Genomic DNA, 25,346 nt, shown 5'->3' with positions numbered 1-25,346 from the left:
AATCAGTTTTGCACCTTAATTGAATACATTTTTGTTTTATGAGAAATCAGTTTTGTATTTGCTAAATAAACCTTGTTTTAAGTCTGATTCAGAAAGCATACAACTGGTCATATATGGAGCTAGTTAAAACAATTAACTTGGCTGAAAAATGCACCATTTGTCAAAGTTTTTTGTCTTGCACTCTTTAGGACAATTTGTAAACAATATCAATGTAAAGTGCAGCAACGTTAACGCTGTACAAGAGGAGAGTGCTGATTGGTTGGCATTGCAGTTCATTTACCATTTTGTTTATTTATGTGATGGCAGGACTCTTGACTTGGGGACAATATCTGTGATAGTGGTGAACATGACTTGTGTTGCAACTGCACAGTGGCATTGTGAAATAGCTAGTGTCACCTTGTTGCTCAAACTTTCACTGCTGGTATGACGCTACATATGTAGCCGGTATGTCCTAAAGATAACAGAATGTATCAAACTACATATATAGCAGGCAAGTTACTGACTGCAAAACAAGCCTTTAATTGCAAAATTCAAAAGACAATTCAACATTAGATACAATTCTGCGATTGGATAACATCAACTCAGTAATCCCAAATGCATGAAGATGTATGTTGTAAACTAATTTAGGATTGTCATTTGGACTCGTATATACTTGTGCATGCCTGAAAGCTACATATAGTCATAGGGATTCAATTGTAAGGGGAGTAGATAGGCATATCTGTGGTCATAAACGAGACTCCTGAATGGTATGTTGCCTCCCAGGTGCACGGGTCATGGCATCTCGGATCGACTGCAGAAAATTTTCAAGGGGGGAGGATGAACAGCCAGTTGTCGTGGTGCATGTGGGCACCAATGATACAAGTAAAAAACTGGGATGTGGTCCTACAAGAAGAATTTAGGGAATTAGGAAACCAGTTTAAAAAGTAGGACCTCGGAGGTAGTAATCTCAGGATTGCTACCAGTGTCACGTGCTAGCCAGAGTAGGAATGATAGATTAATCAGGATGAATGCATGACTTGAGAGATGATGAAGGAGGGAAGGGTTCAGTTTTCTGGGACATTAGGACCAGTTCTGGGGGAAATGGGACTAATACAAATTGGATGGTCTACACCTGGGCTGGACTGGAACCAATGTCCTGGGGGATGCTTTTGCTAACTCTGTTGGGAGGGTTTAAACTAAAGTGGTAGGGGAATGGGAACTAAATGAGGGGGTTGATGGACAGGAAGAAGGTAGTAATTAAAGCCTGTAAGGAACTAGATGAATAAGTCCGCATGAGTAAGGGGAAGAGTAGGCAGGAAGCAGAGGATGAACGCAGAGGGACTGGTGGTCTGAGGTGCATTTTGGTTTATTGCAAGAAGTATCATCGGTAAGGCACGTGAACTTAGGGCTTGGATTACACTTGGGACTGTGATGTCACTGCTATTACTGAGATTTTTTTGAGGGAAGGGCATGAATGGCAACTAAATATCCCAGGATATCAATGTTTCAGGTGCGATTGAGGGAGGTAAAGGGGTGGAGGAGTTGCATTACTGGTCAAAGAATATATCACAGCTGTGCTGAAGGAGGGCAATAAGGACAGAGCTCAGAAATAGAAAGGGTGTGGTAACAATGTTGGGATTGTACTACAGGCCTCCCAACAGCAAACCAGAAAGAGGTACAAATACGTAACGAAATCACTGATGTAGGAACAACAGGGTGGTGGTGATAGGAGATTTTAATTTTCCCAACATTGACTGGGATTCACTTAGTCTTAGAGGTCTGGATGGAGCAGAATTTGTAAGGGGCATGCTGGAGGGTTTTCTAGAGCAGTATGTAACTAGTCCAACTCAGGAAGGGGCTATACTGTTGGGAAATGAGCCCTGCCAGGTGGTTGATGTTTCAGTAGGGGATTACTTTGAGAATAGTGATCACAATTCCATAAGTTTTAGAATAATCATGGACAAAGCCAAGAGTGATCCGAAAGGAAGAGTGCTAAACTGGGGGAAGGTCAAAGTTCAGCAGGAGCTGGGGAACGTAGATTGGGAGCAACTCTTTGAAGGGAAATCCACATTCGATATGTGGGAGGCTTTTAAAGAGGATTGATTAGAGTCCAGGAGAGATGTTTCTGTGAAAATGAAGGTTAGAAATGGCAAGATTGGGGAACCATGGACAACAGGTGAAATTGTGAGACTGGCTAAGAGGAAAAGGGATGCGAACATGAGGCAACTGAAGACAGACAAAGCCTTGGAAGAATATAGGGAGTGTAGGACCGATCTGAAATGAGCAATTAAGAGGGCTGAAAGGGGTCATGCGATATCCTTAGAGGGCAGGGTTAAGGAAAACTCCAAAGCCTTTTATTCATATATAAGGAGCAAGAGAGTAACTGGGGAAAGGACAAAGGAGGAAAGATACGTGTGGAGTCAGAGAAAATGGATGAGATTCTTAATGAGGACTTTGCATTGGTATTCACTGAGGAGAGGAACTTGGCTGATGTTGAGGTTAGGGATAGATCTTTAATTACTCTTGGTCAGCTTAGCATAAGGAGGGAGGAAGTTTTGTGTATTCTAAAAGGCATTAAGATGGACGAGTCCCCAGGTCCGGATGGCATCTATCCCAGGTTACTGAAGGAAGTGAGAGAGCAAATAGCTGGAGTTTTGACAGATATTTTTGCAGCATCCTTGAACATGGGGGAGGTCCCAGAGGACTGGAAAATTGCTAATGTTGTCCCTTGTTTTAGAAAGGTAGCAGGGATAATCCAGGTAATTACAGACCTGTGAGCCTGATGTCAGTGGTAGGGAAGCTACTGGAGATGATACTAAGGGATAGGATATTTACCCATTTGGAAGAAAATGAACATATTGGTAGCATGGTTTTGTGCAGGACAGGTCATGTCTTACAGACCTAATAGAATTCTTTGAAGAGGTGACCCAGTTGATTGGTGAGGGAAGGGATTTGGATGTCATATACATGGTCTTTAGTAAGGCTTTTGATAAAGTTTCCCATGGTAGGCTGATGAAGGTGAAGCCGCATGGGGTCCAGGGTGTTCTAGCTAGATGGATAGGGAACTGGTTGGGTAACAGGAGACAGAATATTAATGGAAGGGAGCTTCTTAAAATGGAGACCTTTGACCAATGGTGTCCCACAGAAATCTATGCTGGGGTAACTGTTGTTTGTGATATCCCTAAATGATTTGAAGGAAGACACAGGTTGCCTTATAAGCAAGTTTGCAGATGACACTAAGAATGGTGGAGTAGCAGATAGTGAAGGGTACTGTCAGAGACTACAGCAGAATATAGATAGTTTGGAGAGTTGGGCAGAGAAATGGCAGATGGAGTTCAATCCGGACAAATGCGTGGTGATGCATTTTGGAAGATGTAATTCGGAAGATGCAATTCAATAGCAAACTGTAGTGTAAATGGAAAAATCCTGGGGACAATTGATATACAGAGAGATCTGGGTGTTCATGTCCATTGTTCCCTGAAGGTGGCAAAGCAGGTCAGTAGAGTGGTCAAGAAGGCATACGGCATGCTTTCCTTCATTGGACAAAGTATTGAGTACAAGAGTTGGCAGGTCATGTTATAGTTGTATAAGACTTAGTATTCCAAATCTGGCCGAAATCAATGTACACTTCTGGTTGCCACATTACCAAAAGGATGTGGATGCTTTGGAAAGGATATTGCCTGGTATGGAAGGTGCTAGCTATAAAGAGAGGTTGAGTAGATCAGGATTATTTTCATTTGAAAGAAGGAAGTTGAGGGAGAATCTGATTTGAGGCCTACAACATCATGAGAGGTATAGATAGGGTGGATAGCAAGAAACGTTTCCCCAGAGTGAGAGGGGAAATGTTTAGGGGAGATTTAACAGGAACAGTTCTTCACGCAGAGTGTGGTAGGTGCTTGGAATGCGTTGCCAGCGGAGATGTTAGGGGCGGGAACGAGAGTGTCATTTAGGATGTATCTAGAAAGATACATGAATGGGCAGAGAGCAGAGGGATACAGACCCTTAAAAAAATAGGCAGCAGATTTAGATAGAGGATCTGGATCAGCGAAGGGCCTGTTCCTGTGCTGTATGGTTCTCTTTGTTCTTTCTACTTATATTAATAGATAGGGCTCTTTGCTGACAGGAATAAAATGTACATACTGCGCTTCAATTCAGCAACCAGGTGATGGCCATTCTCTAGTTCAGGAGAATGTCTTGACCAACTGGAGTTAAGCTACCTGGTTTAATTTGGAATGAAGTATGACATTTAACAATCAGTCATCATCTAACAAGTGCAATTTCCATGGCAATTCCTTTACTAATCAGGTCCACTTGCCAATCAGTCAGTGCTGTCTTCAATAAAGTATAAATGCTATTCCATATATATTGATACTTTGTGAAAATGTTCTGGAGAGCAGGATGAAAAGTTTTGACAAAATGTCTTTCATTTTCTTTTAGTAATACTTCAGTTCTGTACTATCAATGAACAGTTACATTTATTTTGTGAGTAGTGGAACTAGAGTAAAACAGAATTGTTGTTCCAACTTGGTGGTAAGATAATCAAGGTTTTTTTTCACTGCGTCATTTTTAGACTGTTTGTTTACTTGTTCAAGGGCTTGCATGTTGCACTGTTTTAATTGGTAACTTTCTTTCAGTGAGAATTATGGAAAAAGCTTCTCTGACATAACAAAGCTCATCAACAATACTTTCATCCGTACTGAATTTGGAATTGCAATTGGCCCTGAGAATTCTGGAAAGGTAATCTAATAATATTGAATGCTAATTTTATTTGGAAGGTCAAAGACCATAACTTGTCAATGTGATATTTTGTCATGTGAAATCCATTATTTTAAAGCTTTTCTCAAACTGGATTAGTTTTGGATCTGGACAGTTGAGATTTTGATTCACAACCACAAATTTATTCTGTACTGTGATTGATTTAGAAGTGTATACCTTGTGTGGGAGCACATTGCAAGGAACTGAGATTCAACAACTGAAAATTGAAGAGAGATCATCTTAAACTTTTCATTTGTTGCATAGGATGTGGACATCTTTGGCCTGGCTAACATTTACTGTCTGCCTAATTCCCCATGAGAATATGATCGTTATTTGCTTTGTTGAATTGCAGAGGCCCATAGAGAATAAATATTCATGTAGCTGAGAAACCTAGCAGACTATAAGGTTCAGGACAGTATTCGGCAGGGGCATTGTTCAGAATTCGATCACCGGTTGTTACAACACTGGATAAATCCCTCTGCTAATTTAAAACAGCAATACAGAAAAGATTTAGCTCATGCTTTAATCTGTTAAAATTCAAGAGGCAAAGAATTATCCCAAAATTCTCTATTATGTAAAATTGACCACTTTATTCTGTAAGTCTAACAACGAATATTGATTAACAACTGTTTACAACTCCTTTCTCTTAAACCTATCTTTTTACCTCCCACTCTATAAACTGGTCCGATTTTAAAAAAAAAAAAATCCCAATTAAGATTTACAAAAAAATTAATCACGTTTCAACATCAGTCAGCTTTGCCGAGTTTCCTCTGCAGATTGTCTCTCCAGGTCATTTCTGTGTTCTGCTGTAAAAACTTCCTCCACAGAGAGGTACCTTTATGAGAGCTCCTAAACTAGCAGCCTATATCTGTTGGTCTTTTGTCAGTTCTCCCTCAATTGTTCAAAAATGTTTGGTTTTATACCCCAAAACATCAGATCATTGCATTGGTTTTAATATTATCAAAGTACTAAATTCAAACTTAGAGTTTGGTATCTTGGGGCGTAATTTAAGATGGCTGGATTTGAATTTATTTTTGTCTCATGGCAACCCAACTACTCCAGCTGTTTCGACCAAATGTTACATTGTTACCTTGTTCTGGACTCTGTGCTTCTCCAAGTCCTTGGTAGCTTTTCAACTCTCTTATAGGTACAGTACCCCTACACCTTCATAACAGGTAGCCTGTTTTTTTTTCTCTTGATCCAGGAAGACCCTTCTAAAGAGATAAAGGATTACAAAAAACAATAATAGTACAGAAATGAACTAGTAGTGGTGCATGCTAATCACAAGATAACTACAAAAGACAAATTTACATTTGAGTCATACCTCGCCCACCTAGAATTATAATTTTTCTCCCATAGCAGTCATATGTTAAATTATTTGTAAGTTCCAGAAAACTGAAGTAAAATGGTATGAATTAGCTTGCACCCACAATTCTCAAACAACCCACTCTCAGTCTGTTCATAGTTATCCTTATGTAGAAGAGTGTCTTTGTTTTTTTCACACCCTCTTGTTCATCAAAGATTAACTCCAAATGTGGCAATTTTGTAATGAGTTGATCTGTCAGTTGGCTTTGGTATTTTCTTGTCATTGGAAATTCAGTTGCTTTGGAACTTCATTGTGACTGTTAGAGGATGGCACCTGCCAGAAAGATGATTAATATATTTACTAGCTTGATGGCTGGAGGGTCATAATATATCTGAGGTGCAGAGTGTTGAATTGTCATGCAAATTATAATCTGAAACTGTAACCATACAGTTTTTGAATTTTTATCATATGATCAGGAGATCTGCAAACCTAAGTATAAGCTTGGAATACATATTATGCTTACTTTACTGAATGGCTGACATCTTTCAGGTTATTATTTTCAGTGGTTAAATGAATGACATGGCCAGTTTGTATTGAATGACATAGTTTTAACTCCGGATTGGGCCGATGGTGTCACAGCATGCTATTGCTGGAGGTGAAGGCAGACTTGAATTTTCTGCCATTGCCAGTGGCCTGAGCAGCAGAAGAAGCTGTGCTGACCTTGGATGAAAGTGTAAAGAGAAAGTTTGCTTCAGGTATCCAGCATGATTCCACGGTAACCTTGAGAATAATTGTATCAAGGTCACAAATTGTACTTAACCTGACTTCATTTTTTTTTCAAAAAAAAAAATTGTTTTAATGGGAAAGGAGTTTATATGACACTACCTCCTTCAGACGTTTCTTGAGAAACATGTCAGCCAATGATCAAATGGTGGACCAGACTTGCTGTGCCAAATGGCCTAAACCAGCTCCTATACCTTATGGTTCTTAGATTAAAGAACTGTACTGTGCACAACCGAGCCACTTCAGGAATTTGTTCTCCATTATAAATGTAGCATTAGCTATATTTCAAAATAGTAACATATTTTTTTCCCTTTTTGTTTAAGGTGATCCTTACAGCTGGTGTATCTGGGCAGAGCAATGGTGGAAGGATCTTCAGGTCAAATGATTTTGGCAGGAACTTTGACACTGTAAATCTTCCTTTTCATCCAGTTATGCAGATCTTGTACCATTCCAAAAATTCTGACCATCTGCTAGCACTAAGCGTACGTGTAAGTGCAACTAAGAAAGATTGATTGATTGTATCAATTGAATGCATGATTTTGTTTATTCAGGAGGTGTTAAATAAAATACGGTGGAATTGAAACCGTCAGCAGTATTCTATTGTGAAATAAACATTGTAACCATTGCAGCTGCTTTCGAAAATATGAAAATCCTTTGTTTTTAGGGAAGTAGATGACTTTTGATATGTGATTACATGTAGATGTATGACCATTTGATTGACTGGACAAACTGTATCACGATTTGTTTCTCCATTGGGTGATGGCTTGTCACTTAACATTTCTAGAAACATCTTTGCTGGCACGGTTTGCAAAATGGTATTTAGCTGTGTCTGTGGTTAGAGACATCCAGCTTGCATTTTTGGATGGATTCTTAATTTCTTACTTCCATCCATATAAGTGCCACACATTGAGTGTAGACAAGACAAAACCTAGTGTTTTTGGATGCTATAAGATATAAAAATCTATGACTGACTTGGCATGAAGTAGAAGCTGCACTTTAATGCTATAAAGGAATTCTTTTCTAATTTGGTGAGGTACGCTAACAGGTGACCAAATCATCAAATTTGATATATTTGTTCATTTTTTTTAATGCATTGATGGTCATTTGTAAGAAATGAATAAAATCTGTCAAGTCTTGATAAATTAGAAAAGTAGATTGTAGTCATTTTAAACTAACTTTGGGAACTAATTAGCCTTCAGTAAAATAGTAAATCAGTGGTAAACTTGGAAATTACTTTTGTAGCCATCTGGTAACAAAGGAGCAGCCTTTACAGTGTGAATGTAAAAATGAAACATCAACCTTTTTTGTGGAAATGGCATTACAGCGTGCTGTATTTTTAAAAATTTCACTCTGGTCCTGACAACTTTTACATGAGAAGCTATTAGTGAGATTAAAGTGACAAAGCAGCATACTTTTAAAAAAAAATGTTGGTGGAAGGATCCATCTGAGAAAAAGTATTGAGGGGTAATAGGGATCAATGCTGGGACCCTTCCTTTATCTGCTTTACACTGAATAGAATTCAGAAACTCAGAAAACATCCAGCAGCTGAATTGGTTTAATTCAAAAGTTCTGCAATGAATTAAACAGACTTTTAATGCATAATGGGTTGGACAATATATGTTGGCTAAATATGAACAAGAGCAGATGAAATTTAAATTTGTATTTATGCATAGTTCTTTTGCATTATCACCAAATGACACACACAACTTTAGAGTCAATTAAGTACTGGTCAGGTTTAGTCACTGGTACAGGAAAGATGGTACATGTGTGCAGATAGCGTGCACAAATCGATTTGTGTGAATAGGAAAATCTAGATGTCAATAAAATATTTTTTGCTTGGTTTTATTAATTAACTCAGTGCAATTTCACTTTTCTTTTTTTCTGACATGTTATTTATAATATTACAGAATGTTTTGTGGTTTTCCTCCAATTTTGGCAAAACTTGGCAAAATATTCATGACTTTGTCTGTCTTGTTAAGTGGTAAGTAAAGCTTAACTAATAATAACTTAAGTGACTGATATTTTTATTTTATTTTGTTTTATTCAAGTGTGTGCTAATTCATTAGTATAATTAATGTTCTAAATCACTTTACAAAGAACAACGCTGATCAGGTAATGGTGTTAAAAAATATTGAAAGGGTCAGGTTCTGAGGATGTGGAGAAAGGGGACAAGCATTTAATTAAATGTTCAACTTCCAAGTTAAAGTGGAGGTCAAGGAGGAAAGCCGAGAAATTGTGTTCATATGTTATGACTCAGATGGGAGGAGCATATTCTTTCTCACGTCCTACTGCTCTATTGATCACAACACAAATGAATTTTTATTCTGTGTCTGATATGACCATAGAGTCATAGAAATGTACAGCATGGAAACAGACCCTTCGGTCCAACCTGTCCATGCCGACCAGATATCCCAACCCAATGTAGTCCCACCTGCCAACACCCGGCCCATATCCCTCCAAACCCTTCCTATTCATATACCCATCCAAATGCTTCTTAAATGTTGCAATTGTACCAGCCTCCACCACATTCTCTGGCAGCTCATTCCATACTCATACCACCCTCTGCATGAAAACGTTGCCCCTTAGGTCTCTTTTATAGCTTTCCCTTCTCACCCTCAACCTATGCCCTCTAGTTCTGGACTCCCCGATCCCAGGGAAAAGACTTTGTCTATTTATCCTATCCATGCCCCTCGTAAACCTCTATAAGGTTACCCCTCAGCATCCGATGCTCCAGGAAAAACAGCCCCAGCCTGTTTAGCCTCTCCCTATAGCTCAAATCCTCCAACCCTGGCAACATCCTTGTAAATCTTTTCTGAACCCTTTCAATTCTCACAACATCTTTCTGATAGGAAGGAGACCAGAATTGCACACAATATTCAAACAGTGACCTAACCAATGTCCTGTACAGCGGCAACATGACCTCCCAACTCCTGTACTCAATACTCTGACCAATAAAGGAAAGTATACCAAATGCCTTCTTCACTATCCTATCTACCTGCAACTCCACTTTCAAGGAGCTATGAACCTGCACTCCAAGGTCTCTTTGTTCAGCAACACTCCCTCGGACCTTACCATTAAGTGTGTGAGTCCAGCTAAGATTTGCTTTCCCAAAATGCAGCACCTTGCATTTATCTGAATTAAACACCATCTGCCACTTCTCAGCCCATTGGCCCCTCTGGTCCAGATCCTGTTGTAAGCTGAGGTAACCCTCTTCGCTGTCCACTACGCCTCTAATTTTGGTGTCATCTGCAAACTTACTAACTGTACCTCTTATGCTCGCATCCAAATCATTTATGTAAATGACAAAAAGTAGAGGACCCAGCACCGATCCTTGTGGCACTCCACTGGTCACAGGCCTCCAGTCTGAAAAACAACCCTCCACCACCACCCTCTGTCTTCTACCTTTGAGCCAGTTCTGTATCCAAATGGCTAGTTATCCCTGTATTCCATGATATCTAACCTTGCTAATCAGTCTCCCATGGGGAACCTTGTCGAATGCCTTACTGAAGTCTATATAGATCACATCTTCTGCTCTGCCCTCATCAATCATCTTTGGTACTTCATCAAAAAACTCAATCAAGTTTGTGAGATTTCCCACGCACAAAACCATGTTGATTATCCCTAATCAGTCCTTGCCTTTCCAAATACATGTACATTCTGTCCCTTAGGATTCCCTCCAACAACTTGCCCACCATGGAGGTCAGGCTCACCGGACTATTGTTCCGGACTAGTTCCCTGGCTTGTCTTTACCGCCCTTCTTAAACAGTGGCACCACATTTGCCAACCTCCAGTCTTCCGGCACCTCACCTGTGACTATCGATGATACAAATATCTCAGCAAGAGACTCAGCAATCACTACTCTAGCTTCCCACAGAGTTCTTGGGTACACCTGATCAGGTCCTGGGATTTATCCACCTTTAACCATTTCAAGACATCCAGCACTTCCTCCTCTGTAATCTGGACACTTTGCAAGATGTCACCATCTATTTCCCTACAGTCTATATCTTCCATATCATTTTCTACAATAAATACTGATGCAAAATATTCATTTAGTATCTCCCCCATTTTCTGTGGCTCCACACAGAGGACACCTTGCTGATCTCTGAGGGGCCCTATTCTCTCCCTAGTTACCCTTTTGTCCTTAATATATTTGTAAAAACCGTTTGGATTCTCCTTAATTCTATTTGCCAAGCTATCTCATGTCCCCTTTTTGCCCTCCTGATTTCCCTCTTAAGTATACTCCTTCCTTTATACTCTGATAAGGATTCAATCGATCCATCCTGTCTATGCCTGACATATGCTTCCTTCTTTTTCTTAACCAAACCCTCAATTTCTTTAGTTTAGTCATTCCTGAAGAAGGGCTTATGCCCGAAACGTCGATTCTCCTGTTCCCTGGATGCTGCCTGACCTGCTGCGCTTTTCCAGCAACACATTTCCACCTCAATTTCTTTAGTCATCCAGCATTCCCTAAAACTACTAGCCTTCCCTTTCACCTTGACAGGAATATACTTTCTCTGGATTCTTGTTATCTCATTTCTGAAGGCTTCCCATTTTCCAGCCGTCCCTTTACCTGCGAACATCTGCCTCCAATCGGCTTTCGAAAGTTCTTGTCTAATACCGTCAAAATTGGCCTTTCTCCAGTTTAGAACTTCAACTTTTCAATCTGGTCTATCCTTTTCCATGACCAATTGTATGATTTTTCCTAGGTTAGACTGTGCTGAAAAACTTAGCCAGTCTGGCAGTATCAGTGAAGAGAGAAACATAATATGTACAGGGGTTGGCCCTTTGAGCATACTCTAGCATTCAGTGTAATCATCGTTGACCCAATCAGTACCCAGTTTTCTTTTTTCTTTACGTACCCTTTGATCCCTTTGAGAAACAGAGTTAGTGTTTTCAGTTCCATATAATGCTTATTTTGAATCCAAATAATTGCAGTGAGCTACGACACTGCTTAAAAATTGAACTTAACCTTAATTTAATGTTCAACAAGGCCAAGGTTCTTTGGCCAATCTTGTAAAGGAAAACAGAATTTCTTTTGCTATTAGTTGAGGATGAATACTGGCCTCAAGATGCCAGCAATATTTCTTCTGATTTAGCAGATTCACTCAAACGATGGTAAAAAGATAACATCAGCGACACCACTTAGTAACAACATTCACCTTTTGAGATTGAAAGTAAAATGTATTGAACTGCTGAAGTATATTTGTGCATTATTTATTGCCTGCGAACAGGTTTTTAGTAATGTTTGACCATATTAAATCATCATTTATCATTTTGTATGTTGTTTTTGAAAGTGTTCCTCTTTCCTACCCTTCTTGCTCCACCTTCCCCCACCCCCATCATCCACACGTATTTTATATGATGGTCACAAACATTGCTATCCATTGATTGTTCTTCTTTTGCTTTACTTTAGGGGACAAAATGACACAATTTTCTTCACGACCCACCCGAATGGGTCTTGTAGTAAGTTATATCAACACTTGTACTTTTGTATTGAACAAAAAATAAATGTCTTACATTTCAGTGTTTTTAGGAAGAGCACATGGGATTGTTATTTGATTACAAGTTTTTATTTAAGGTTTATCTTTGATACTTGGTATCACTTAAATTTAATTTGAAGTCTTTGCTTAATTTTTCTTGCAACTGCAGAAATTTGTATGGATTTAGTTTTATTAATGTAATTTACCACATCTATGAAAAATATATGGATGAAGGGTCTACAGATCATATGCTACAGGTATCCATAAGTATTTATTCACACATTCACTGATCCATCAGGTTTACTCTTTGATGCTAATAACCCAAAGCAGTTCTAACAAACTGGAATGTAACCAATGTATGCTACATGAAATATTGCAAAAACCTTAGCAATGCAATGCTTACAACCACAAACGAATCTGTTTGCATGGACTTTTCTGAAGATCAGAGCAGAACAGGTGATCAGCCTGCTCTGTCCGAAAATCCAGTTTTTGCTTAAACAGCACCTTCCTGAGCTAACTAATTGTGCTGAGAGAGAAAAGATTCTTTACTCTTTTTTTTTAGATTAGATTACTTTACATTAGATTACTTTACAGTGTGGAAACAGGCCCTTCGGCCCAACAAGTCCACACCGACCCGCCGAAGCGTAACCCACCCATATCCCTACATTTACCCCTTACCTAACACTACGGGCAATTTAGCATGGCCAATTCACCTGACCAGCACATCTTTGGACTGTGGGAGGAAACCGGAGCACCCGGAGGAAACCCACGCAGACACGGGGAGAACGTGCAAACTCCACACAGTCAGTCGCCTGAGGCGGGAATTGAACCCGGGTCTCTGGCGCTGCGAGGCAGCAGTGCTAACCACTGTGCCACCGTGCCGCCCACAAAGAAGCTGTGCATTCAAACTTTTACATTGTGCAGTCTCCAGCAAATATTCGTTTTGACCACTGACAGTCATCACAAACACCTCATGTTTTCCACCTTGGTTTGATCAATTAACTCCAGAAATTTCTTACCTCTCCTGAGAAAGAGGCTTATCTCTTGCTTTGAATGAACTTTCTGCTTTAGCTTGCTCTTGTTCACTACTTTTACGGCATCTAATCAACTGTGTCAGGCTTACACAGCGCAATTTTATGACAATCTGAAATTGAGTTGACAAACAGTCTACATTAACACTTTTGATTCACTGATTTTAAACAAGATATCACCTTTTCCAGTGTTAGTGACCGTTGAGTCCATTACTACTGTTACAGTATCCTGACCTACACACATGCTTGCGTGCATGTGAGCACCTTCAGCAAAACACTGAGGCATTTTAAAACCTTGATCTTTGTAATCATGAGGTAATCACCAAGTTTCTTGCTTTGTCCTCGTTTCATTTACTTTTATTTCAATTTGGCTGACCGAACAAATTAAGTTACTATCTACAGTTGGTAATGTAAAAGTCAAATTTGTTAAACAATTGATGCTTGCATTTGCTTTTCTTTAATAAAATATCCGTGCATAACAGTGGGGAAAAGAAATGGTACTTGCTGTGTTGAATTTTGTTGCATCTGTTGCATGTACAATGGTCTGGTACTTCTATGCATGAGTGCCACTCACAAAGGCAGTAGGTAACCTTTTTAATATATGGACTTGTTGCCAGGACTCTTGAGCCCATATTTGCAAGAAGTTTCGATTCCATGGTGCATACAGATGTTAACAATATGCCAGTAACAATGTTGGAAAGCATTAAAAGCAAGCATATTGTTTCTTTTAGTGTGCGAATGCTGACTAGAAGTGTTCATTGTTTTATTTGCTGCTTAGCTATGGTAACTGTGAACTCTTACAATATCCTTTAATCCCACATACTTTCCCATTCAGTAGAAATACAGTAATTTCGGTTTTGAACTGTTGATAAGTAGCAAAACAACTGTTGGAGTTGTATTTGCTTAGTCAAGCTGGGACTGAAAACATTAGGATTTTTTATTCCAGGGCATGTGGGTCTAAAGTTTTGGCAAATTCAAAACCTTTATTCTATTCTCAAGGTCACTGTTTCCAGTAGGTATAGGAAATGATGAGAATGTAATTTTTGTTTTGTAGCAGCAAGAGGCCTTTTGGAGCTTAAAAGGACAGATGATTTTGGAAGAACATTTAAAACTATTGGATCAAAAATATATTCATTTGGATTAGGAGGGCATTTCCTCTTTGCTTCTGTTATGACTGATAAGGTAAAGGTTTATGGATACTTACCAATTTTCAAAACATCAGCACATGAACAATCTATTGCTTTACAGTTAGATTATTAAAATATATATTCTCATAAGGAGCTTTACATTAAAGCAAATATTCTCTCATAGACCCAGCTGGATCACTACTTCCTTATTCTGCTCTCCCCCCCCCCCCCCCTACTGTGATAAATCTGTGGTGGAAAGTAGTTTGTTCCCAAGTCATTGCTTCAAGGAAGTGTGTAAGCAGCTTGATAATGACTTTTCAAGGAACTTCTATTTAATAAGTGCCAAACTATAGTACTTTTTCTCTCCAGTTATTTAATCAACCTATCAACTTTTCTTGCTACAAATAATGAAAAATAATTGATTCCCTAAATGGAGTTTAATGTTCCATCAGAGGAAATAGATGGTCGATATTGGGTTGGTTAATGACAAATGTGGTTGGTCGCAAAAGTAATTTTCCTTTGGACCTGACTTGGTATCTGTGGAGGGAATTTCTGCTAGATCACTTGTTTGCTCATCAGCAAATCCTGTTGTACATAGTAATTGAATAGGATTAGAATGAGTTTGTCTGTAAATGGGTAATCTGAAATAGTACTCTAGAGGCTCCCTATTGAGTTTTTAAAATAAGTAATGCTGACTTGCATGTGGTAAGCAATCATTGCCTGAAGGCCAGATGTAGAGAGGAGTGAATTTATCTGGCAGTAATTGAGCAGATTTTGAAGGTCATCTCCACTCTGAACATCTCAAATTTAAATTGAACCGGTGTTTGAAATAATATCACCAATTAATTTGATAGAAATTATGGCAAATAAAACTGAAGAGCATAACTGAGTTAGTTTGTTTTATTTTACTGTATATTTTTGTACTTCATAATCCTTCTATTTGCAGGAATAAAATTCTAAACTTATTTCCAATGGTAACATTTGAAGAAAAATATCCATTAATTTAAATTCTTTCTCATACTAATTGTGCACTAACGTTTTACATCTTTGTTAAAGCAACTAATAACATTTTTAGTTAATGCACTCAACTTAATTGAATTTAAGGTGCTCAAAGTACTTGAGACAGCTTTGTGAATTTTATTGAAAGTAATCAAATTGTCATGATATTCTAATCTGCATGACAATTTCTGTCCATGTATATGATTAGATTAGATTCTCTCCAGTGTGGAAACAGGCCCTTCGACCCAACAAGTCCATACTGACCCTCCGAAGAACAACCCACCCAGACCCATTTACCCCTTCACCTAACACTACAGGCAATTTAGCATGGCCAATTCACTTGACCTGCACATCTTTGGACTGTGGGAGGTAACCCACGCAGACACGAGGAGAATGTGCAAACTCCACACAGACAGTTGTCCGAGGCAGGAATTGAACCCAGGTCTCTAGAAACAAACTAGGTTTAAGAAACCCTACCTTTGAAATTTCTGATATTGCATATTTAGGGGGGAAAATAAAACCTTCCCAGATTTTATATCCTACATTTCTATCTAGGTTATGAAGTTATGTCTCAATCAAGCTGAATGTCATTGTGTCTGTAGTACTAAGTGTTCAAAAGAGCCAGATTGCTTAATGTGGCTTTCATGGAGAGATCCAGTTTCAGTTTGTTGATTTTTTTAAAAATTAGATTTTTGACCTAAAACTCAATTTTTTATGAGCCAGGCGAGATATATATGCCCTCAAACTACAAAACCAAATTTGACTCATTGAACAGCTAATGGCCAAGAAGTTGCAATGCTGGGAAAACTGAGTAGCATACTACTTTGTGCATGAAATGTTTCTTTGAAAGAATATCTTGTATTTTTCATTCTGAATCAAATTAGTGTTGAAGAAGATTCCGAATCTTCTTTGTTTACCAAGTACTTGGGTTTATATATGCACCAACTTATTTAACTTTAATTGTATGCATTCAGATATAGCCAAATGTAAACGCATTATTTATCCAGTACTCCTCTTCCAGAATTACCGAAGATTTAATATACCAAGATAACACTGATCAAAAGCAAAATTTCCTCAGTGCAATGCAACTTTAAAATTATCATTGCTTTTGGTCCTTTCTTAAAGAATTTAATCTTCAAGTCAATCAGGCTTCCTGTCACAAATTCCAGTTGTTCAGTTACTTTGTGTCATCTTGACTAGTAAATCATCAGTGCTTTAATATGATTCCAAAATGTTTTCTAGACAGTAAGCTGCTTGTGCAATTACCTCGTCTTAAAATATGTATTGAAGGTGAATATAAAATAGCATCACTCATTGGGATAAAACCTTTCTGCTTTTGGAATTCCTAAGAAGGAACTTTCTTGATCTTAAGTTTTAGCCAGACGTGAAGCAAATAAAAATTTGGGTCTGTAATCGAAGATGTAGCTGAGTGTGTGTTTGATTATTAACTTTCACAACTGTCAAATGATAATTGTTGATAAATAAAAATCCATGGGTAGAAATTTAACCAAAGCAATTATTGGCTTAGATAGTTGCTTTTTAAAGAGAAACTTATTTAGACAATAAACAATAGACAATAGGTACAGGAGTAGGCCATTTGGCCCTTAGAGCCAGCACCACCATTCATTAGGATCATGGCTGATCATTCACAATCAGTATCCTGTTCCTGTCCTATCCCCATAACTTTTGATTCCACTATCTTTAAGAGCTCTATCCATCTCTTTCCAGAGACTTGGCCTCCACTGCCTTCTGAAACAGAGCATTCCATATTCCATATATCCTCTGGTCCTGGACTCACCCATCAGTGGAAACATGCTTCCTCCAGCCCAGAGTGTCCAATCCTTTAATAATCTTATGTCTCAATCAGATCCCCTCTCATCCTTCTAAACTCGAGTGTATACAAGCCCAGTCGTTTCAATCTTTCAACATATGATAGTCCTACCATTCTGGGAATTGACCTCGTGAACCTATGCTGCACTCCCTCAATAGCTAGAATGTCCTTCCTCAAATTTGGAGACCAGAACCGTGCATAATACTCCAGGTGCAGTCTCACCAGGGCCCTGTACAGCTGCAGAAGGACCTCTGTGCTTTTATACTCAATTCCTCATGTTATGAAGGTCAGCATGCCATGAGCTTTCTTCACTGCCTGCTGTATGTACATGCGTGCTTGCTTTCATTGACTGATGTACAACTATACCTAAATCTCGTGGTACTTCCCCTTTACCTAACTTGACTCCATTTAGATAGTAATCGCCTTCCTGTCCTTCCCACGAAAGTGGATAACCACGCATTTATCCACATTAAACTGCATCTGCCATACATCCGTCCACTCACCTAGCCTATCCAAGTCATGCTGTATTCTCAACATCCTCCTCACATTTCATCCTGCCACCCAGCTTTGTGTCATCAGCAAATTTGCTAATGTCACTGTTAATGCCTTCATTTATATCATTACTGTATATTGTAAACAGCTGCAGTCCCAGCACTGAATCTTGTGGTGCCCCACTGGTCACTTCCTGCCATTCTGAAAGGGACCTGTTTATCACAACTCTTTGCTTCCTGTCAGTCAGCCAATTTTCAATCCAAGTCAGTACCTTGCCCCAATACTACGTGCCCTAATTTTGCTCACTAATCTCCTGTGTGGGACCTTATCAAAGGCTTTCTGAAAGTCCAGCTACACTACATCCACTGGCTCTCCCTTGTCCATCTTCATAGTTACATCCTCAAAAAATTCCAGAAGATTAGTCAAGCGCAATTTCCTCTTCGTAAACCCATGCTGACTCTGATCTATCCTCTTACTGCTATCCAAATGAGTCATAATTTCATCTTTTATAATTGACACCAGCATCTTTCCCACCACTGACGCCAGGCTAACCAGTCTATAATTCCTTTTTCTCTCTCCTTCTCTCCCTTGAAAAGTGGGACAACATTAGCCACCCTCCAATCCACAGGAACTGATCCTGAATTGGTCAAACATTGGAAAAATGATTACCAATGTGTCCGTGATTTCGAGAGCTACCTTCTTAAGTATTTCTTCATTAGCTGGTCAGAAAAGAGATCAGGATTATTTTTCTATTTATATGGGACCTTTTGTATATTTATAGTATGATGTAAAGCCGCATTAAACTGTTGTTTATGCCTTTGGTTAAGTGCTTAGTCAGCCAGCGGCATTCTGCAAAGTAGAGTTCATCCTGAACATATGCTTGCCCACATGCTGCTCTGCATTTCTTTTTTGTTGTCTTCTGAACCTAGCTTCACCATAAATACAGACCACTGTGCCTCTAAAGGAGCTTCTTCATAGTGTTGTAGTGCCAGGGATAGGCTGGATGTATCCCTTTTTATGGCCCTAGCTGCCACAATATTAGGAATTGCTTAATGAATAAGTAAACTGGATAAATTCGTAGGGTGCTGGGTGGGATTGGTGGGCTGAGAAGAGTGATTATGTCATCAGGAGGGGTATTTAGGTGGTTTGGGGGTTCAGTTAAGTTGGAATGAATGTAACTGGGGAAGGGAGGGTCAGTGTGAGTAATTATGAGGATCAGTAATGCACGTGTTAGACTAACATAATCTAACGTGTCTAGGAGACCTTCCAGGTAAGTATAGTGTAACTGTCTCATATTAGCGAGTTTTGAGAAGATTTGTAGCTCGGGTTGAGATTCTGTTTGCTCGCTGAGCTGGAAGGATCGTTTTCAGATGTTTCGTCACCATACTAGGTAATATCATCAGTGAGCCTCTGGTGAAGCACTGTTGTTAGTGAACCTATTTTTGTTTAGGTTTCCTTGGGTTGGTGATATTATTTCCTGTGGTGATTATCAAGTATGGTGACGAAACGTCTGAAAGCAAACTTTCCAGCTCAGCGAGCAAACGTGCATCCACTGTCTCATGTATCTGACTCTAGTTGGAAATTTTGACACAGGGTCCTGGAGAACAAGGGAGGTTCAGACTTCCTGGTCAGCGCTCTCAAAGAGCAACAAGTCAGGACTTACATAGGGTCCCAAGATGTTACTTGGAAATGCATCTAGTCTCCAACAAATAAAAATGGTAGATCTGGATGAATGTCTATTAACTAATATTTCTGATAGCAAAATTACATTGCTTAATGACTCTACTTCAATAAGGTGCAATGTGTTATATGGATAATTTGGCACTTTGGGAGCATTTAGGAATTTTACTTGCAAAGCCGAAGCCCCGCTGGAGAGAATGAGTGTATGTGCATCTTGGTTGTTTATCTTTCAGATTGGATAACTAAGAAGTTTTTTTTTAAAAAAAGTCCAGTTGTGATGCTTCCTTAACGTACATGTATTATTAAAAAAAACCTTATCCTTAGATTTTTCTCAACATTGGAGATTAGAAAATGGCTGTTTATTTATATTGTTTTATAGATCAGTTTAAGAGCACTCCATGTGTCCTTGGATATGGGTGACACCTGGAATATGGTACAGTTGCCTCACGTCAGCACTGAACAGTTCTACTCCATTCTGGCTGCAAATGATGACATGGTATTCATGCATGTTGATGACCCTGGTGGTAGGTTTTAAAACTGGATGTTCATTTTAAAAGTAATAGAGTTAAAACATACTTTCAAATTTGTGATTACTTGTTTTACATGGATTTGTTAAACCCCATTATTTCTTTTGTTAATATGTAATACAACGTGGGATCAAATTTGGCATCCCTTGTAACCTTTTTATTTTATTTGTGGATTTAATTTGGAGTATTTAAAAATCATTAAACTTTTGGCTGTCTTGTTTATCTCATTAACATGATGTCTCTTGGTGACATTATCTACAAACAAGAATTTACTTCTACTTGGGTACTGACAGTGCTCAGCTGCCATTATTGGATTGTCATTGTGTGGTCAGGTTGCTTGTATCCCATTCAGTCTTGAGTGGATCCAAGTAAATATTGGAAGGATTAAAGTTATTGCCCTCACCCTCTGCACCCTATTCACTGATTCAATACTTCTTACTACCCATTGTCTCTGGCTCAACCAGAGACAATCAGCATGCCTCATTCAACCCTGGACTGAGATTTTGAGTTCCTATCCTCTTTACACTTTTGTGTGACTGCATTCCAACCAGTAAGAAAATTTCTTGGATAATCAGGCAGAGCTAACATGATTTTCTGAAAGGGAAATTGTATTTTCATTGAAACTTTTAATTTTTGACATCTCCTAACTTTATTTTCCGAATGATCTTCCATTTCCCCCACAACGTAATATAATGTTTCTGTTATCCATCCAAATATCACCCTATCTCCTGTCCTGCACATTGATCATGCAAGTTTGGTCTGAATCACTTTCCTCTAATTTAAAACTTTCATCTCCTTATAGCTCCTTTATCTATTTCTGTGTAATGTGCCTTGAGACACATTTATGCATTGTTAGTGCTATATAATTGCAAGTTGTTTTAATACTCATTGCAATAATCTTCCAGAAGAGCAATACTAAATCTTCATTGATATCTTGAATCGCATAATTGGCCGATAGATAAGAGTGATTTTATTATGTCAGGTCTCATGGCTATTAGAACTTCGAACAAAAATGTAAAAACCTGTAGAATATTCACAACAGAACCACATGAGGAAGAAATTACAGTTTTTAAAAAAAGTTCTGTGTTGAGTAAAGTGAAGGATAACAACAGGGAGTGGGCATATTATCAAATTTTTGGCATTCTGAGTTGGTTGCTGGTTTAGGCTTTGCATGTTTGATTTCCTTTCCAATGGTTATACTGAATCATAGATGGTCATTCTATAATAGGAATTTTCTATCTCCATAAAACTAAGATTGTATGTTGTCTTTTCTTCTTGCTGCAGATTTGAGATTGGATTGGGGTGTATTGAATTTGATTTAGGATTCCTGCAGCAATGATGAATCATTTTATTTAACAAATATAAACTAGAATAGCTTTTGCCCTGTCAGGCATACTTAATGAAAATGATTTGTTTTCTTCTCTTTCCAACATCCACCCCCACCCAACCTCAAATAGATACTGGCTTCGGAACAATTTATGTTTCAGATGATCGGGGAATAGTATATTCCAAATCTCTCTCAAGGCATTTGTACACGACAACAGGAGGCGAGACAGATTTTACAAATGTCACTTCATTGCGTGGAGTATATGTTACCAGTGTACTTGCTGAAGGTAAGTATACAAGTTTGAATTTCTTAAAGTTGTATCTGTTTTAGAAAAACATTTTGATTAATACTTAGAATTTGTAGAATTGAAAACAGTAAATTATATTTTTGGTATTTATCAGAACAGGTAGTTCTGGGATTACACACATTTTGGCAGCACGATTTGGCTATAATGTTGCTGAAGAATTTGGGAACAGTGTTTTGGAGAATGCTTACCTCGGTTGGCAATAGTGATTTCAGGGATGATTTGTTTGCTTCATTATGCGCGCGTGCCGATGTGCACACCAAAATCTCTGCGTCGTTCTGCGCATGTGCTGGTGTTCTTGCTGTTTGCACATGCACAATGTCAGTACTGGTCTCCATGCTGTTCTGTGCACGTATAGAAGATTCTGCGTAGTTCTGTGCGTGCGCAATGTGAGCTCTGGTCTTCATGCTGTCCTGTGCGTGCGCTGGTGTCAGCTGCCGAAGAACAGCTTTCTGTGAGAGTAACTGGATAGAGAACAGCTTTCTTACATTTTTAAAAATGTATTGTGTTCAATTTACTTTTGTTTTGTTTGTAAATATGGTTTCAACCTTCATTCAGGCTGTGCTATACTTTCTGTTAGACTTTTGGGTGATTTTTGAGCAATCGTGAGTGATATATTTTGCTGGTCTGCCCCTAACCCAACTTGTCCCATAGGCCCCATTATTTTCATTAGGTGATTTTATTTTGAGAGGTTTCGCTGGAACGCAACTACGGCTTTAGGAGAACTACCTGTATTGCATTTTTAAAATGGTATTCCATTACTGTGCAAAACCATGTTGCATCTGAATAACAATTATGAAGCTATAGCCAAAGAACTTTGTTTACACATATGGCAAAGAAGTAAAAGGCTCTTTAAATAAATATCATTTTGTGTTGAAGATATTTAAGTGTAGCTTCTGATTAGATTAATTTCTTTGATATGGTACAGGTTTGGGTATTTGTATGGAATAGCTTAGTGTTGTTCTGTGGCCAATCTTGTATTTACCAGTTATGTTGAGAACTTAATTTGAATGCTTGGAGGGCATATACAACGTTTGTAAACACAGTGGTTCAGTTGGTAGCACTGCTACCTCACAGCACCAGGGTCCTAGGTTCGATTCCAGCCTCGGGTGACTGTGTGGAGTTTGCACATTCTCCCTGTGTCTACGTGAGTTTCCTCTGGGTGCTCCGGTTTCCTCCCACAGTCCAAAGATGTGCAGGTCAGGTGAATTGGCCATGCTAAATTGCTAATAGTGTTAGGTGCATTTGTAAGAGGGAAATGGGTCTGGGAGGGTCGGTGTGGACTTGTTGGGCTGAATGGCTTGTTTCCACACTGTAGGGAATCTAATCTAATTAATCTAAACAGTGGTTCTTATGGATACTTCCTTAATAGGAATGGATGTCACCTTCTAGTCACCACCAGCACACGTATGCACACTAGTCTGAACTACTTTCGTTTCTTCTGTGATTTAACAAATTGTGGTTCATTGGCTAAAGTAAGCATTTCGAATTTGTTGTGTGGTTGGTCAAGAGCCAGAAAATGCCGTTGAGTTTATATAAATGAGAATTTTGCTGTTGGTCAGAGGTTCTGATTCAGTTAGGAATTTATTGGTATTGCTGGAATTTGCCGCTAACCTAATTTAGTTCTCAGAAGTTCACAGGAAAGCTTACCCTATTTATATTTAACAGCATGTTTTAATATTTTTTAGATGGTTCTGTTCAGTCTGTTATTACATTTGACAGAGGAGGGGAGTGGCAGCCCTTAAGGAAACCAGAGAATAGTGATTGTGATTCTACTGCTAAAAATAAAGATGAGGTGAGTAGAAGATGTGTTGATGTAACTCAAATATTTTGACATTCTGCTAAAGTTATCACTGTGTACAGCAATTGCGGTTTCGAAAGTTATTTCGATTTGAATGGAACTTCTGACTGGATTCAAATGAATGCCATTTGCACATAAGATAGTTAATACCACTGTGGTGCTAAAATTCCTCTCAATCAGGATGTAGGTTTGCTCGATGAGCTGGAAGGCTCATTTTCAGACGTTTCATCACCATACAAGGTAACATATTCAGTGAGCCTCTGAAAAGAATATTGCAGTCACACTGAAAGATATGTAGTTGAGCGTTTTTGTGTTATGTGCACCTGAAGCCATTTTGAATCAATTTGAAAATGATAGTTTAGCAGAAACCCAAGTTTGATTTAGTTACCGTTCACTTGGCATGAAAATAACTTTTATCAGGCTTGCTTTTTAAGATTTAATATTTTTCTATAGTGAACAAGCAATTTATGTTAAGTTGTTACAGCTTCTGAGCCTTGTGTATTTAATGTTGGAATCCAAGCCATGGAGTTAGTGACAGTAAAGATATTTTATAGTAATTTCATTGCAATGAATTTTGTCAAAAATATTACTTTTTTCTGTGTAACTTGACTATTTGAGAAATTAGCTAAATTGCTTAGCATTTCCTTTTTTGTGCGTTTTATATTCTGTCTGCTCAAATCCCTACTCTTTTGGGCTTTTAGTACTTTGTACTAGTCTGATGACACTGAACATTCTGGTTTTCTGCCATAATTGGAAAAAAACAACACATACTACTGAAGTTTTTGAAGTTTTTTATCTTGTACTCATCAGGAGAAATATCAGAGTTCAAACAACCACAATAATTTATTATATGAAGGATAAAAAGGGTGGTGATTGCTTGAGGCCTTGCTACTGCGAAGTAGAAACATTACATGTTTCTGGATAATTAATTGCATTTGCATGTATGCCATTTCTAGCATATAATAACTGAACCACAGTACAAGCTCAACCGTTCAGATCTACACGTGTCGACACAGTGTAAGTGTTATGTAGGATTTCTGCCCTCTGCAGATGTACTTTGGCTCTAGATGTTCTTTCACCTCAAGACGAGAGTCATTATAATTGCGTGGCTGGGAAATGGTTTCATTGACTTTGGCAGGCAGGATAGAGGAGCTGAATATTATTTAAATGGAGAAGGACTGCAGAAAGCTACAGGATACTGGAATTTGGGAGTTCTAGTATCCAAGCATCCAAGTTCAGGTAATAGGGAAGGCAAAATATATGTTGGCCTTATTTCAAAGCAAATGGAGTATTAAAAGAGGCAAGTATTGCTAAAACAACAAGGTACTAATTAGAGCACATGTGGAGGACTGAACAGTTTTTATCCCATTATTTAAGGAAATATATACTGGCTTTGGAGGCAGTCACTAGAAGGTAATTAAGTTAATCCCGAGTATGGAGGGATTATCCAATAAGGAGAAAGTCAAAGTCTAACAATATAAGGTTGTGGTCCAGCAGGTTTATTTGAAATCACAAGCTTTCGGGGCTCTGCTCCTTTGGGTGAAATGGAAGGAACCGCGCAGACACAGAATATATAGGTGAAAAAATAATGGCAAAATAATTCCCTGTAATTGAGTGTCAGCAGGTAAGTATAAATAATGAGTTGGAGTATCAACAGGCTGAATACCCAGTCATTACAGATGATCAAAAGTATCAAACAGTGTGAATAAAATGTCAAAGCTGAATAACAAGTGAAGGGATGCCCTGTGAAGTGATAATTAAGGGAGAGAGATAATTACGAGTAATCAAAAGTAAAATAAACTGAGTGGGTATTAAACTGAGTGGGTATTAAGAGTGTGCGTGTGCTGTTCCTTCCATTTCACCTGAAAAAGGAGAAGCACTCTGAAAGCTTCTGATTTCAAATAAACCTGTTGGACTATAACCT

At 38.6% G+C, this 25,346-nt stretch overlaps 1 protein-coding gene across 1 annotated transcript in view; it reads left to right on the top strand.

Annotated features, from left to right (window-relative positions):
* LOC122563138 (sortilin-like) overlaps positions 1-25,346 on the top strand; it is an 80,524-nt gene that overhangs the window by 31,825 nt on the left and 23,353 nt on the right. Inside the window, exons 4-11 of the mRNA XM_043716597.2 lie at positions 4,614-4,716; positions 7,147-7,311; positions 8,731-8,804; positions 12,237-12,286; positions 14,389-14,516; positions 19,843-19,987; positions 21,448-21,603; positions 23,310-23,416. Of these exons, the coding sequence (XP_043572532.2) occupies positions 4,614-4,716; positions 7,147-7,311; positions 8,731-8,804; positions 12,237-12,286; positions 14,389-14,516; positions 19,843-19,987; positions 21,448-21,603; positions 23,310-23,416 (928 nt within the window). The remainder of the gene's footprint in view (positions 1-4,613; positions 4,717-7,146; positions 7,312-8,730; positions 8,805-12,236; positions 12,287-14,388; positions 14,517-19,842; positions 19,988-21,447; positions 21,604-23,309; positions 23,417-25,346) is intronic.

Source organism: Chiloscyllium plagiosum, unplaced genomic scaffold (assembly GCF_037043375.1).
Source record: "Chiloscyllium plagiosum isolate Xiang-an unplaced genomic scaffold, Cpla_swu_hap1 HiC_scaffold_26, whole genome shotgun sequence".
Classification (NCBI taxonomy): domain Eukaryota; kingdom Metazoa; phylum Chordata; class Chondrichthyes; order Orectolobiformes; family Hemiscylliidae; genus Chiloscyllium; species Chiloscyllium plagiosum.
This window is presented reverse-complemented; position numbering and strand designations above follow the sequence as displayed.